We start from the raw sequence: 17660 nt of genomic DNA, 5'->3' as shown, positions 1-17660 counted from the left end.
TATTATTATTATTATTATTATTATTATTATTATTTTTTCGCAAGTACTGAATCTAGAGGTGAAGAGACACTTTTAACAAGCCTTAATGACACCACTGTACATTCTGATGAAGGGGATACATCGGTATAGTAGCTTTTATGATTGGTATGACCTTAGGAAAGTTAATAATAGAACCATTTTTGTGTCCACAGAATAAATAACCAATTCGATACAGAAATTCATAGGACTGCAGGGACGTGTAGTGCATATTACCGCTGTTACCGGCGGTAACGGTAAAAATATTACAGTTTTTCGTTGTTTTCATATGTCTTCAAATTTCATTATCGACATGGGAAGATGTTTACATTTTTCTTTTTTTTTCTTTTTTTTTTTTTTTTTTTTTTTTTTTTTTAGTTTGGATTGCCTATGCTTCATTTACATTGTGAACGAATGCAACATGCCAACACCAAATAGGAGCATACTGTTGTTGATACCGCAGATTTCAGAGGTAACGCGAACCCCGATAGCGTTCGTTCACTCCAGAAGCACCTTTTAGCGTGCCAGCCAGAAGCTCGTGTTTGGACTTTCGGAATAGCCCTTATGTTACCGTTCGGCTGCGTGGAACAGGAAAAAATAGGAACGTTCCCTGTCAAAACAAGGAGAATCTAGAATATCATCAACATGTATATTCTACTCACCGCCCGCTTAGGAGTCTATTCGTTCTCCTCTCGCTGTAGAGGATCGAGCGGGCGGTAACTCTACTATACTGTTTCGTTTGCTTCCCCATTCTAAGGATAGAAACTTGGCTGTAATTTCAGTATTCATAAGGTTATTTCACTGTCTTAACAGCATACGATTTCGGACAAATATAAGTAGCAGATTTTTCATACTAATAGCATTTAACACGTGCTACTGTGAGACTGGTGTTCCAGTGCATTATTTATATGTTAATCTATCATTATTACACGACTTTTGTATGTTAATACGTTATGTTTAAATTTGAATAATACAGCAACAGTGAACAAGAAGAATATATTCCATAGGATATTCTAACAAAAATTTAATATAGGTTTACTTTGGTTCAAAATAAAGTTTCTCATTGAATGTTAATTTGAGCTTATGGGCATTATTTTTTTTTTAATGAGATTTTATTTCTGTTTAAACGATATATATAAATTTAGATGGTTATCTCATGCCTGAAGGAGCAAAGATATTGTCAGTCCCTGAAGTGTCATTAAATATATAGAAATGCCTATGGATGAAACACATTGTGCTATATGGGAACTGTTTCAAGAGCAAGGGGGAATAGTAATAATAAAGCGAAGCAGAGATGTTGCCCGCGCTCCTTCCAATTCGAGTAATTATTATTATTTAGGATTTATGCTAATTAAGTTGAATTTATTTTTTTTATTTTATTTTATTTATTTATTTTTTTTTTTTTTTGTTTTTAATTTAGTATAGAAAACTTTCGATGCAACAAATTTCCAACTGTAGCCGCTAGCCTACTAGTTGAATTTGCACTTTGATGCAGTTTGATGTGTTGAAAAAGAACTGTGCAATCGTCTTCATCGTGCCGCAGTTTGACTGTCTGACTAATTTTCAATACGGAAAACTTGTTGCTCAAACATACGATGAAACTCCAGTTATGGTTGGTGAGGCAGGGAACTGCAACCTCTTGTTAATTATATTTTCATTCTTATGCCCATAGACTTAATTTAGCTTTAGAAAAGTTCGTTGATTATACAAAAGGGCACAGGCGTAAATAGCACCCCCGCAACCCTTGTGGCGGAGGGGGCGCACGAGCTCCAGGGTCGCAAAATATATCGAAACTAGGGGCGCATAACTAGGTTGCGGGGGCACTGAAGCTTCAAGTTACTCTACTGAAAAAGGGTATAAGTTTTTTTTTTTTTTTTTAATTGTGTTGGGACTTGCTTCTTCTTCCTGGAAGTCTTCAAAAAGAACAAATGCTCTGGATTATTTAGTCAACAAAAGTATCCCAACAGTCTCAAACACAAGGTATGTAACTATAGAAGTAGGGTAAATGATGTGCTGTATGTCTTTAAAGATGAACTGTTAGGAGTCTAAATCCATGACGGATAAAACCGACGAAAAGGATTCTCAAACCAGAGTTTGTGTAGCAAAATTCTATCAAACATTTCAAAGTTTTGATTCAATTTTTTACTTTTTACTTTAACTGTTTTCTGTTATAGCATCAAGATAAGAAATCTTGTTCAATATCTTATAAAAGAAAGTTCATGGTGTAGGTTACTGCAGAAAGAAAACAAATGAGTTTGAATAATACCTAAGATCATTGAGAGACAGTTTCAATAATATTTAGTAAAAAAAAATGAAAGAACCTGAAGAGTCACATTGTTCAAAAAGGTCAAGAGTAAATGAAGTGGGATTTGACCACTTTGCCAATGCCTATAGTTTGAAATGGTTGATACTCTGAAAGAAAAAGTGAGTACTAGATTTTCTGTTATTGAGAAACAAGAGTTACTTGTAGTATCAGCAACCGGTAACAATCGTCAAAGTGTCACGCCACGTCACTGTAGGACTGCCTTGCACATCCATACTGTCTCGGCGTATTCTTCGATAAGAAAGACCAGTGTGTAAAAGTAAAAAGAAAAACAAAACGTAGGTATATCAAACATTTTCAGAATGGTTTGTTATCAGATTATTAATCGTACAGATATTTAGGCCAAAAGAGCGCGGATATAAGAAAAACTTACTGGAAGATGATATTGTGAAATACAATACATAATAAACAACCAACAATACACAATTATCACCATCCAAAATCCTCAAAAATTTGAATTGGCACTTCATTTTATCCAAAGACAGGCAAATTACAGCTTATACGTAGGTCTAAAACTTAATTTATACAACACTTGACCACAATACACGTAATTCGTTTACAATATTTAAGTGAATGTCAAATCACCAATTTCATCGAACAGTGTTTCGTCTGAATTTCAACATTTATTTCAGTGGAGTTTCAAAATCTTTATTGCCTACTTTTTCCCTAGAAGATTCATCATCAAATTTCGAGCTGAAATATTGAAGAAACTAAATTTACTCACACTTATAGTGAAATAAGATCATTTTAATACGCTTAATGTTTAAATTGAGTGAGGGAAAAATGGTTAAAAAATTATCGTAGGGAAGCACAATCATGGTTTGTGCAGCTATTTTACTGAAAGTGTTTCTTTATGTTTCACCACTTCGAACACTAAAGACAGTTATTATTATTATTATTATTATTATTATTATTATTATTATTATTATTATTATTATTATTATTATTATTATTATTATTATTATTATTATTATCAGGGTTGGCTGGTTTAAACCATGGTTCAAACCAAGGTTTCAACCAGCTGGTTTTTTCAAAAAAACCAACTGGTTTAAACCAAAAAACGAAAAATGTTCGTAAAAGTGTAAGTGTTTGTAAAATCTTGATGAACACACATTTGTGAGTTATCAGTTTTCACTCCCGTACATTATTCGTATTATATTCAGACCTAAATTCCCCATTCATTACTCAAAAAGATTATACTACAAAAGCAACTTTTTTATATAAGTTTATAAATGTTCGTTTTGTGATTTTTTGTAGCTATTATTATTGTTGTGTAATTGCAATCAAAGAAAAATTCTAAATATTGTTTTGTTTCAATGTTTACTATTGATAAAATACATCGTACTTTGTGTGTGTGTGTGTGGGGGGTCGTACAGACCCCACGAGAGGCATTTAGTGAAATGAGAAGTATCTTTGGTATCTATTTATGTATAAATGAGTCTGAGCCAAAGTGGACTCAAATAATTCGTATCTTTAGTCACTTTTCTAACTGATATGCAAATTAAGTCGTTGTATTTCTTTAATTTGGACCAATAAAAGTCGTTGTTAACTAACTTGAACTAAATTAGTTCTTCTGTAGTACTTTGAAATTGTCCATATGTAATTCTGTATAATGGTTTCACTTGTGCAACTGTTCATCTTTTTGTCCTGAAATAACTCTTGACAGTTATATTAAGAAGCATGTAAGGTCAGTACAACGTATTTTTATCAGGATTTCTTCGTGAGTGAGTCGGCAGACGTATCGCATTTGTGGCCAATTAGTCCTGGTTCCGAGTTCAAATGGAGGACAATTTCTCTCGGATGTAACTCGAGAAGCAGTTTTTATGTGACCCCTTCCAGCATAACCCGGCTGTTACATAATAACATCAAGGCGAAACAAACTTATTTCTGTCCATATATGATATGAATACAAAGAGCAAATTATTTAAACCAAATAAACCTGGTTTAAACCAAAAAAAAAACCTGGTTTAAACCATAAAAACCGGTTTTTTTGGTTTTTTTAAATAAAAACCATGGTTTTTGCCAACCCTGATTATTATTATTATTATTATTATTATTATTATAGTTTCTAAAATTAAAACCAAGGCGAATCTATTGCGAGAAAATAGTAGAGACGGTATGTCGTCTAGAATTTCGTTCATGTTTTAACAATGATCAAAATATAACAGTGGTAGTGTGTGAGTCCTTGAATCTTACATTTTTCATTGACAGAGTGTTTTCAACCTAAGAAATCAAAGCCGGAGTGATATGATTATTTACTGTATCACTTCAATTTCTGCCTAGTTATACAAGTTCTATATTATAAAGTTAAATTGCCCTGAAAGTTTATAGCGTTAGAAAGAAACCAGATCCAGCCTAAGAAGAAAGAAACTCAGAATTGCTATTCTTGTTAGCTTTAATCTAAGAGGGCAGCTCTAGAATTTACCCAGAGGTTAGAATATAGTATAGTTCTAAAGATGAGTCTGATTGTTTCTCGCAATAAATAAAAAATATTTTCTTTTCATTTTAACTTTTCAGATACCATTTTTGCTAATGAGGCCAAGGTTCTCACGCCTGGAGTGAATGTCACAGAACATGGTGTTCTTGCTGTGTTAGACAACTACTTATTCCCTGACGTCTTGGAAGAGTCACCCGCACCCGCACCTCCGCTGATACTCTCACTACCAGAAGAGAGTTCGCGACTTCAGAATGCACCTGCAGAACTTTCAGTAGCTGAGAACGAGGAGGACAGCGAAGATGAAGACCTCCACTTATCAGACGATGTAGAAAATCTTACTATCATTACCGGAGCAGATCCTGTACTACCATTAGCGCATATTCCTCATAACGAAACCAACGAGTCAGGTGTTCTGGGACATAATGAAAATTCCACCTTCTTAGAAAATGTGCGCGATGTTCTTAATTTGCTGCGTAGCGGTGTCAATAACTTTAACAGATATCTATCTAAATCCAATGTGTCGGAATATTTAAAAGAAGGTAGGTTAAGTTTATTACTTTACTTTATTGTCTTGTCTGAGTTTTCTTGCTGATTCCAGACTACATATGTAGCTAGATGCCACTAGGGCAGAAGTCAAGGGGTACATCTAATTTAGAGGCAATTCAGAACTACCTTGAACTAATAAATAGCAAGCCCCACTGTCTATCTCCATCATTATAATTCATCATGTATATTCTGTTTTAACTCGAGGTGACTTATCGCTAATTGAAAAGTTTTCATGTACCATGGTCCTGAGTTAACTTCGTTTTGACATAAGTTTTTTTTTTTTTTTTTTTTTTTTGTACCGTACATTAAGGATGCTTTCTTTCTTCCCTTCTCTTGTTTTCTTCCACCCTACCTTCTACTTTGTCCCTCAGAATACAGTTCCTTCTCAAACAATGCCCTATTTGGTTTTCTTTTTTACTTATCCTTAAATATGTTTTCTACCCTGTTATTTTCAACATCTCTTCATTATCGTCAGTCCTCCCAGCCCAGTCTCAATTCTTCTCCACATCTACATTCCGAAGGCCTCTAAGCATTTGTCATAGCTTTTTGGTAACGTTAACGATTCTAGTCCATACAGTATAATACATTACCCTAAACATTTAATGTGCCATCCTCTCGGCAATCTACAAAATGTCCAAAAATGTGGTATTCATTCTATAAATAAATTTATGTTTAAGATATAGTGTATTACAAACTACTTTGACTAGTGTATTACATACTACTTACCACATACCATTTTGACGTGTTCATACAGATTCTTTCATCCAATAATCTCAATCACTGATCAGCGATCTTCTTCAAAAGGTATCAGATTAGACTTTTAAAGTGTTAACATCGTCTTACATCTTCATGAATTAAGACTCCCTTCTCACTAACTTAATTAAATTTACGTAATTACTTGTCATAAGAGTAGATAGAGTTACATATAATACTAATGACTAATAGGATACGTTCACTGCACACATTTTTAAATTTCATTATAGCAAACTTCTAAGCCATTGCAAATCGAAAATCTCAAAATTGCACATTTTGACATTAATGCAGTTCAGAATGTCCATTTGAGACACATACGAATAGTTCCAAATTATAAGGGTAAACTCTGAAGGAAATTTATTGTACCAATTGAATAAAAGATTCTAATAACAAGGATTCTAAAAATCCGTCCTTTTAGAACTCTAAGCTAAACAAAGTGTGGGAAAATACTCGTAAATGTTTAAGGCATCCTAGCTTGACAACTATGGAACCTAGATAAAGATGCCTGAAAAATTATGAACAACTTGGTATCTAATTATCAGTCTGGTATAGTCATGCTTTACGCTCAACAAATATTAAAAGGTAAGGCAGAGTATCTGAAAGATTTTTGAAGAGTGATGCAGCTTTCGTTTCTAAAATTTGTTGTTCAGTTTTCGCATAGCTCAGAGGCATAAACATAAGATAGTGTGGATATAATTTTTCGAACATCATTTTCCATTTCGCATTGCCTTCGAGTTAGGTTGCTTTAAACATTCATTTTCTCGCATAGTCAGCAACTTTCTGTATAATTTAAGAACACGTTTTTCGATATTTTTTATCAAAACTTTATTGTCCTATTGGATGTAATAAATTATCTTTTGAAATCTATTTTTCTTAACTTGCTAGATTTGCATAAAGTATATATTTAATTGTGCTGTAATATAAAGCAAAAATTATTCTGCTTTACTCTGATCTTTTAGGTGAAGAGTATACCGTCTTCGTGCCCACTGACGACGCATTTCAAAGGTGGCATCCAATAGATTGGGGTTTCTATCCTTTTGATGTTGAGGAGTTTGCAAACAGCGTAGTAATCAATCATTTCGTGCGTGGAAACATCAAACAAGACGCAATTAAAAATGGTCAACGAGCAAAGACAGTTGGTGGCAGGGAAGTTATTTTTGGATTGAAACGTAAGTAAAATGTTTTATTTGTGTGTAAGAACATAGGTTATTATTTAATAGACAGGTTGAACTTCTTACAATCAAAAACTATTTATGTTATCAGGGATCACTTTACACTGCATTACAAAATAAATCTTCAAATTTAGTTTTGAGAAATTATAAACATTCAGTTTTTTTTCTCTGTCACATGACATACGTCAAGACCAAAGTCTAATTTGTCCTCAAGCTGGTGTAACTTACTTACATCTACGCTTACCACAGCTCTTGTGATGGGTTGTTTCATGTCATATAATTCATCAGAAAGTGAAGAAAAGGAAAATCTTGATAAATAGAAGTCATATGGTGCGAGATTAGGGACCTTTATGGTTATCTTTCCCGTAGGAAGGAAGGTTTGTCGTCTGTTGTATGGCCATTGTGGAAGTGTTTCGTACAGATAAGCGCGTGGTAATCAGCTGCTGTAATACAGCACCTTATAAAGCTCACGCAGTTCCTGAACTTAATAGCGCAAAATTAAGTTGATATCAGATAGTTTTGATTTCACTATATCAGCCTGTTACACAGGGTGTCTCAAAAATCCTCTGACATAGGTGTTATTATCAGAGGTACAACAAAATGTAAGAGGAGAAACCGCTTCCAGATATGATGTTTTCAATCTAAAGTGAACGAATTTAGTAAATCGGACGAGCCATTTGGGCTGTACACTCTTTATGTATCCAATATTAAATGAAAATGCAACGTTGCCATTTACCTGGACCCACAACATAAGTGAATGAAGTAATTGTCTTTTATGCTAATGTGTCGATGGCCAGCCCCCATTTCAAACAGTAACTTCATTCACTTATGCTGTGGGTCCGGTAAATGAGAAGTTGCATTTTCATTTAACATTGGGCGCATAAAGAGTGTACAAACCAAACGACTCCTCCGGTTTAAAAAAATTCCTTCACTTTAGATTGAAAACATCATATTTGGAGACAATTTCTCCTTTTACAATTTCTTGTAACTCTAATAACAGAGTTAACCTATGTCAGGGGACTTTTGAGACACCTTGTATATACGAATATATGTATGTATGTACAAAATCTGTTTGTTATATAGTATAATATTTATATAGTTGAACATACATTTCTGTGCAGGATTAATTCGGTAAAAACAGCAGATAAATGTCTAGAAAATAAGAAGACATATGTGAGTAGATATACTTGATTTACTTTCCTCTATATATATATATATATTTTAATTTTAATATTTTTACTCATTTTGATCATGTTACGTAATCTAGCATTAAATAATTGACGAAACATTGAAATAACTAAAGTAAAAAATAAGACGTAAAATTTAAATAAAACCGATGATGCCAATATCAACTATCTGAGTTTTCTGAGTATTAAATATTCTTGATAGTTACTGCTGTCATATCAATATCATTTGAAAGTGTTAACATCTTGAACCAATTTCTAACTTTTGCTACTAATAACTAAACAATATATTATCAACTATTCCTCGTAGATATTACCACTTTTTAAATTACATTACTTAATTGTATGAATTCTCTTGCAGCATTGACTATTAATGGAGTTTCCATAATCAAAGGTGACACATCTGTAGTGCATGGAAACATTATGTTCGTCAACCAAGTGTTGTTCGTAACACACAAGATTGTGCATCGCCTGAATCAATTACACAAGGATAAAGAAACAGCGCCTTTGTTATCATACCCATGGTTCCAGTCGCAATTCTTATCCCATACCTACTGGGACTTAGAAGGAAAACCAGAATTCTCATATATTGCTCATCTCATGAATGCAACGGATTTAGCTCCATACATTAATTGGGGAGGTATGTAATAGAATTTTAAGATACTGATATCAAAACAGATGTGATTCTGACAGTTAAACAAATAGGGAAGACTATTGATTATAATGACAACAACTCATCTATTTGATGACAACAATCAGCTTAGTTCCTCTTCGATAACAGTTTTCGAAGTAACATGGGGGCGCGGTGGCTCAGTGGTAGAGCGTTCACCTCCGGTGCTTGGGGTCCCTGGTTCGATCCCAGCTCGCGCCGTGTGGACCTTGTGGTGGACAAACACCGTGCTCGTGGGTTTTCTCGGGGTTCTCCCGTTTCCTCCCACTTTCTTCATTCCACCATTTCAATCATCTCTCATTATCACTGTCTCCTTTAGCCTAACCGGCATAACCGTGGGACGTAAAACTTAAAGATTTCATTTCATTTCATTTTTTCGAAGTAACATTTTTGCAATCATATCCAAACATGTGCGTATCCTGGATATGATGCAATGTTTCCGTATTAATCATACTATATAATGATAATTATATAGTAATAAAATAATATGCACTAAGGTAGATCGGCAACTGTTGACGCGTTCCAGTAAACTTTACTTAGAAAGTTAATATCATATAATTACTTGTACCAAATATTTACAAGGCACATTTGCTTTAGGAATAGTTAAAGACAAATTTTTAAAGTAGAAAGTAGCCTAATCCGTGTATAGTTTCTAGATGTATTATGTAAATGATACTTGATATATCTAAAAGTATAATGAACAGTGTTTCTGTCACACAAGCGCAGTCGTCGCCAAAAGTAGTTTTTTTTTTTTTTTTAACATTTTTTTGCGTAAGGCGGTTTGCTTTACCCCTAGAATTACTAGACCCGTATCTGCTACGTGAATTACCATGGGGAGAGAATAAAGTTTGCTCACGCTGTTTTCAAGTATTTTTATTCTATATTTATTGGCCTGACTAAAGTAACAGAAACCTTTGAAATAGTTCTACTTTAAATTTATCGTAAATAATTACATATGTGACAAAGCTTATATTATTAAAACAGGGACATGTGTAATGTTATAAAGTGATCTTAGTGTTGTCACGGCGGTGTAGGTACACATTTACGTTCACTATTACAATGAAATTCATTACTGGATTTAATATTTATGAGACTATCATCATCTTAATTAACATCTTCGATTTGCTGATATGAAATAGTTTTGACATCTTTCTCAACGTTACTCGTATCATCAATATCGCTTTCCAAGAGGATATTCTGCACTTCTTTGCTACTATTTCTGGACATTGCAGATATACTACCACATAAGCACGAGACGCTAACACAGTCCACTACTCAAAAGTTTAGCCAAATTGTGAACACATCCGAGTTCAAAAGCTGTGAAATTCCCACTACTATAATACATCATTCAAGATAGTAGGAAACCAATAATATAACTAACACTACAAAATGTATGTGTAAACTTTTGTGATTGTATAAAAGAAAAATGCATTTTTTTTTTAGAAAAAAATGTGGTTGTTTTGATACACAAGAAAAAATAGAAGAAATTTTGTCAAAAACAAAGATGGGTTATATCCGTTACCAAAGGGGATCAAATCATACTGCATCCTATGTTAAAAAAAAATATAGTTGATGATATTATAATAGAAAAATAATCAAAGTGAACACTACATTGGAACGAACAATATAAAATATCTGAAGATTTCTGGAAACTTAAAAAGAAAAGGAAAGAAAAGAAAAGAAGTTGACTACCCTTGATATTTTAAGGGTTAACTTCACGAAAACCATGCCCACTTAAATTATAGAAATATGTTCTAGTTGTCCTCTATGAAAGTTTATGAGATGAGGGGTAACTTCGTGGATATCTACATTTGCTGGCGACTGTGCAATAAATTTAAATTTTTCGCAACACATTTACTACACTTACCTTTTCTATTGCTGATGATATTCCATATTTTTTCCTTAAAGTAAACTCCTTACATCAAAATAAACAGTGTGAAACAAAAAATATAGAATAACTCCCCAATTACCACTAGTATTTCTGGAAGAAACAAAGAAAAATACAGGATTCACCTTCGGGTATCTAAAGGTATAAGGAATAAAAAGAAATCAAACCAAAATTAAACGGAAAACCTGCTTGAATTCATCCCACGCGAATTCATATAGGTTTTCCTTTAAGTTTCTCTTTTCCCCCTTATTCCTTCACAAAAATAAAAACAAATCTCGGGTAGGTTCGATATATTTTTTTAAAGATGTACAAAGGCATATATAAGATATACATTGTATATTAGGTATATAAGGTATATAAATGTCTTCTGCAGAAATATACGAAAGATAAATTCAAGGATAATTCTGTATTTAATTAGAGGCACCATCCATACGTTTTACAACAACAATGTGAAACATCTTTATAAGCTTTTACATATGAAAAATTATCCAAATGAAAGAATTTATCCCCTATCTTGTGTGAATCTTGACTTCAAATATCTATTACTAAATATTTCTTGTTCTTAAGTTTCAGATCCCTTCAACAATCGTCCGTAACTTCAATTAACGTTACAGCATATATCTTGTAAATAGTAGCTCTTTAAGTTCTGATATTCTAGTACATTTATATTCCATTTTAACTTACAAGGTTCTTTAAACTAGTAGTTCCAGCCTCTTCTGGGTAACGACACACTTTACTGAGTCCCCACTTTACTGAGCGACACACACACACATACTGATTTTTTTTATCAATAATAATACAAATTATAGTTATGTAAGACAATAAAGTAGTAATTTTATATATTGTTGACCATTGTTGCTGCCGCTAGAGGCACTGACTAGTAGTCTGTTTCAAATGTGATTTGAATTAGTTATTAAATGTTTCAGGATTTTTAAATTTTAAGATTTCATGGCATACCCTATGAAACTACATGACATACCAATATATCGCGACACACCAGTTGGGAACAACTGGTTTAAATCATAGTTCATTATCAGCATTACTGATGTAAAAGCCACGTTGGTACTGTTTTTACACGTATCCCATCACCTTGATTAGAATTCTATTGAAAATATATTGTAAACTATCATTTACTCGCTTCACTTCTTTCTTCTGTATTTAACAATGTATTAACATTTTCGATCCTGGGCTGATCTGACCTTGTTTATTCCAGTGTCCTAGGGTTTTTAGGCATTTTTGAAAAAAATATTACACATTGCTGAATAATAATGAACGCACTAAAACCCTTGCAAACAAGATTTTGGACTTTAGATTTTATTATGAATATAAATTTGGTGATGTAAGAAGTAGTAGTTCGCTACACTGCTGTTTGAAATATGTACTTTTTGAACAAACGAAAAAAAATTTACAATAGAAAAATAATACTATCACTGCGTGTGAAATGCGAGCAGTGACAATGATGTGTAATAAGGAGCGGGAAATCTGCGGGAACTGACCGCTGAGTTCAGTCATTGAGAAGCGACGATTCTGCATGATGCTTTCCCGAACAATTGACCTCCCACTGCGCTCTTCATCATACACATTTTAGTGTCCTGCTGCAAATTGTCTACACCAGAAACACACCATCTGCTTGCTCATGACGTTGGGTCTACAGACCTGGCACAACTGACGATGGTTTTGAATCGGCGCTATGCCCTGTGCATTCAAAAACTTTACAACTGCTCGCACTTCACACGCGGCGAGAGCTGGAATAGGAAACCACTTCCATCTTCAACCATTGCCACGACGCTTCTGAGAGCACTAGGAAAGTTCTGCTGGAGCATGCGGCAAGCTAGGACGTTACTCTTTCACGTCAATGCAGTCGCTGCGCGCCACATACGGTTTCCTAGCTATGGGACGCGTGGGAAAATTACTTTCTAGATGGACCTTGTGCCAGAAAGTTGATCACAACAATCAACCTGCAACAAGAGTTCGTTTACTCTTCGCTGTATGTCAGGTGAATAGTATTTCTTCAAGAACTGAGTCTCAGCAAGTATTTCATACGGCCGACGACCGACCAGAACCCATAATAAGTTACACAGGAAATTATTACATAACCCATAATAAGTTTCTTACAATTCGTAAGAAAACGAATTGGACTCGGGCTCCGGCGTTTTGAAATAAACAAACAAAATGAGTCTGACTCGGGCTTTAGGATCGAAAGTGTTAAAACATAAATAAAAGAAAAAATAGTGTCACTAAATATAAAAATAACATTTTATATTTTCTGCTTGCAGGTTACACCTTTTTTGTTCCTATGAATGAAGCTTTTGAACGTATTTCGTTGGACAAATCATTGAAAGAACTTGTAAAAAGCGGAAAATCTTTAGATATCTTATTAAACCATTTCGTCAAAGGAAGATACTATGACAAGGACTTGGTACATGGAACGCAGTTAGAAACACTTGGAAACAAAACTATTACCATTAGACGAGAAGATGGTGAGTATCTAAATGAAATATAAAAATAAAATATGTATTAACTAAAATACCTTTATGGTGGGTGCATAAATTCCTTTTTTTGACTTCTCAGGATCTCACTAAGCGCAAATAATAATAGTGATTGCTATGATACTTCTCATGAACAATATGCTTTAATAATAAAAGAAATATAACTTATGCTGTAGTTTAACTTTTCACGGTTAAATGGAATTGACGATAAGCATAAGTGAATGATAATGAAAAATTGGGGAAATAATATTGAAGTAGCATAAAACGACAGCATAGAATCGAACCTTCGATCATTTTATTAGAGATTAATTGAGTCACTCGTTTGCATTAATGTCAAATGCTGGTATAGATCATGAATGAAATACATCTGCGGCTGTGAGTAGGATGTGAATGTTCGGGAATACCTATTGCTGATATTACATTGATTTCCTTTAAATTTATTAATCCTTTTTGCTAGTCCAAGATTGTGTGGCTAGATTTGTATTTTTAAATGTCACAAGCATCTTTTTGTTTGTGATAAGCTTAAATTTTTCGTGTACTTACGGATTTATGAATAACAGAGTAACTTTTTTTCTATGCATTTTTGAAGACCAAAGAAAAGCTATTGCGAAAGATTAAATAATAATAACAATAAAACCTGAAAACTAGTCTTCTATCAACAATCAACATTTGAGTCAAGGAAATTATTTCCTTTTCATATATAACCTAATTTTTTCAAGAAATTAATTTCAATATGAATATATCAGAAGTAATATATATAATATTCCAGTTTTCTATAAAATAATCATAATAAAAAAAAGACACTGTTATACGCTGTCAATCGTCTTAGTTTTAGGTATGGAACTCAAACTCTTAAATTAGTTGCATGAGTCAAATTTTGGGGCCATGATGGATAAGTAGTAGAGCGCTCACCTCTGGTGCGTGGAATCCTGGGCTCGATCCGAGCTTGCTTCAAGTAGGTTTAGTGGTGGACAGACGCCGTGTACGTGGGTTTCCTCGGAGTTCTCCCTTTCTTTCGACTTTTTTCATTCCGCTATTTCGTTCATTATCATCATCACGCTCTCTCTTAACCTCGTAGCATAAACTTAAAAAAAGTAGCATTTAGTTATTCAAAGGTAGAATGAGACGAAATGGGTAGGAGGGGGAACAACTTGTAAGAACAGTAATGCTACATACAATATTGCAATTTCATTACCAATCCCCAATATTTCATTACCAAGCGGGAAATATTGTCAAAGGGAAAGGCAGAGCAAAGACAAAGGTCTGATTTCGAGTGCAACTTGCAAGTGAACGCTTCAATTCAGCATGACTTATAAATCTACTCTATTATTTACTGCATCTAATATTTAATGTACTATTACTGTACTATTTCAGTGTTCTCTTACACCTTCCCCAGCATGCCTGGACAAAACATTTCACTTTTTAAAATTCCATGTTGCATTATTCCGTGCACACTTAATATAATAATAATAATATATAAACTTAATAATATGAATTTCTTGCATTTAAATCTTCTTTTGAAAGTTTTTTTAAATGAAAAATTTGCAGATTTTTTTTTTAAAGGAAGACACAGGGTACAATTTTGTGTTATTTTGTAGAAATTTTGCTTTTTTGAACTTCTAAGTTATACAAGACAGATCTATTTTGCATAAATTTTGCTCTTTTGAACCTCAAAGTTATACGAGACAGATCTAGACATTTACCCACATGACTGCTATTGGAAATTGAATCAAAATATCTTGTACCAAAAGCGGGAACACTATCCCCTTAACATCGAGAAGGATCTAGTTTAATATTATATTTACAATCCTAGAATAACAGAAACACAAACACTATGAAAATTTGAAGAACAGTATAAAATAATCATCGTTTTCGAAGCACTAATAATCATGCTTTCGAAGCACTTATAGAGAAATAGTATGTCATCCTGCTCTGTAGCTTCCCCTATCTAACGAATTGCTTAGGAAGACGTAACACTTCGAAGACACTGATACTTCAAAAAGCTACGAAACTAATAGTGACTCAATTCTTATTTTTGTATTTTATTTTGTACAATGCCTATATAACGATTAGTACGTTGTCCTGAAACGCAAGGCATTAGGCCTTACGGTTGGGTCCCATTGTGGTAGCTTTTAATAACACAAAGACTTGAAAAGATTAAGAATAGGAACATTAGTTAATTTGTTTTTCTTTTGAGTTTTAACGTCCTTCTTCAACTACTCAGAATATATTTCAAAGTTTAGGTCCTAGCGGGGTCGAAATCTGGATCATGCATACACGAACCAGATGTGTTTATCCACTTGACCGCGAACTGGTACATAATTTGAAGTTCCTAATGTGTGTTCATATCAAATTTATGATTTATGATGCATGAAAAATATATTATTATTATTATTTAACTTCCAGTCATAATTATGTATTTTCTATTTTCCAGACAAAATACGAGTTAATGATGCACTAGTGCTGAAAAGTAATCACTTTATTTACAATTTGGGTATTCTGCACTTCGTTGACGAGATTCTCTTCGTCCCAGACAACCTAACAAATACTCTGAACTCGATGACAGAAGCAGCTCCAGAAGAGAACACCACTCCACAGGATAATGTATATGATGAAACGGGAGAAAGCATTGAAAGAGTTCCCAGCGAGATAGTGGAGAGCGAAGGTAGTGATCCGGATCTCTTGCTTAGTGAAGACGGTGAAAGTACAAATAGTACGGAATCATCGCCTGAAGTCACGGCAGAAGAATTGGCAACTGGTGAAGAGGTAGCAAGTGTCGACTCGGAGTCCGAAGTGCCCGCGGCGAGTACCGAAGAACAATCATCATCTGCGACAACAGTAAGCGAAGAAACAACGGAAGCTATCTAAGCACTTGCATGTAGCTTATATAAGTACAAATTTGTGATTATTAAAAAGACATTCAGTTGCGGACTTACAAATAAGACAATAAGATCTGAAAGTGTAAAACGAACTATAAAAGCGGTGTCGAAGATGCGTGAATTTTGATATTTCTTTTCATAATAGGACAAGCACGTGTAAAGTTTGGAAACTCTATAGATAATACTGGAATAGAAAAAAAAAAAAAATTACATTGCCCTACATTAAGGACAAAATCTACTTTCACTATAATTACGCTCAACATTATTTTTTTAAAAATAACATTTATAGTAAAACTTAAACTTGAATTTTGAACTTACGTATAAAGACGATGTATGGTCTCCAAAATTAATGTACAATTTGTACATATTGTAAAAAAAATCACATTTCAATCATTTCCAGTGAAATTACGCTACGTGATTCCAGAGATGTTTCTGGGATCGTCGCTGAAGTTCAAAAGATAAGTTTTGCAGCCAATTCAAACTTTTATATTATATTTTTTTTTCTTTATGTACCGTTCGAAGTGTCTTTAACATCTAAGTAAAATAGTAATTCCTTCTTTCAATCATGTATACCTTAACCTGCGTTAATATACACAACTTGACTCCAACTTTGTTGTTATGGCACAATATTCTTTTGTTCTATTAGATAAAAATGGAGTACTAAAGTTGATGTGAATTCAGTCAATCTGTTATTTTAGTTGTCTGGGAAAATGTTTAGAGAGTTATTGTGTATCAATTATCTAAGACTAACCATTAGATCTTACAAAATTAGAAAAAAAAATACAAAACCAGAATTTTGCACACAGTACAAAACCATACCTTTCTCACAAGTTTATTATCATACATTTGTTTCAATTTGGTCTTTGCACCATACCTTAAACATCGTAACTCTCAATGTATAACAACTGAAGCAAACTGGTACACCAATTCTTTTCCTATTTGATAAGACAAAATGCTAAGTGCGATTCTAAATTTGTAGTGGGCTGGTCTTAGTACCATTATGTGATATAGCTTGGGGCAAGCTACATTTTATATAATTCTTTCTATATATATACGTGCTTTAAAATAACATATATTTTTGCATATACCTATATTGTTGTATAATAATCTTTGCTCACTAGAATAATGAAGTCACTCAAATGAGCAAACCTTGAATAGGAAGGGGCGATGTGCTGAGTATATGACAAACTGAACGGGGACAGACCCTCACCAGAGTTTAAATATAGTAAAATGTATTATGCCAAGAACTATTATACGATTGGAAAAAGACAAAAGTTCGTTGAAATATTTCAAAATGTTAGTCG

At 33.5% G+C, this 17660-nt stretch overlaps 1 protein-coding gene across 1 annotated transcript in view; it reads left to right on the top strand.

The window, feature by feature from the left end:
• LOC145685084 (uncharacterized) overlaps positions 1-17144 on the top strand; it is a 78448-nt gene extending 61304 nt beyond the window's left edge. Inside the window, exons 3-7 of the mRNA XM_081757429.1 lie at positions 4856-5314; positions 7034-7243; positions 8792-9070; positions 13265-13468; positions 15912-17144. Coding sequence (XP_081613555.1) covers positions 4856-5314; positions 7034-7243; positions 8792-9070; positions 13265-13468; positions 15912-16345 — 1586 coding nt within the window. The 3' untranslated portion in view covers positions 16346-17144. The remainder of the gene's footprint in view (positions 1-4855; positions 5315-7033; positions 7244-8791; positions 9071-13264; positions 13469-15911) is intronic.
• Positions 17145-17660: the final 516 nt, after the last annotated feature.

The sequence above is a fragment of the Thermobia domestica genome, chromosome 1, assembly GCF_964235325.1.
Source record: "Thermobia domestica chromosome 1, izTheDome1.hap1.1, whole genome shotgun sequence".
In the NCBI taxonomy this organism is placed as follows: domain Eukaryota; kingdom Metazoa; phylum Arthropoda; class Insecta; order Zygentoma; family Lepismatidae; genus Thermobia; species Thermobia domestica.
This window is presented reverse-complemented; position numbering and strand designations above follow the sequence as displayed.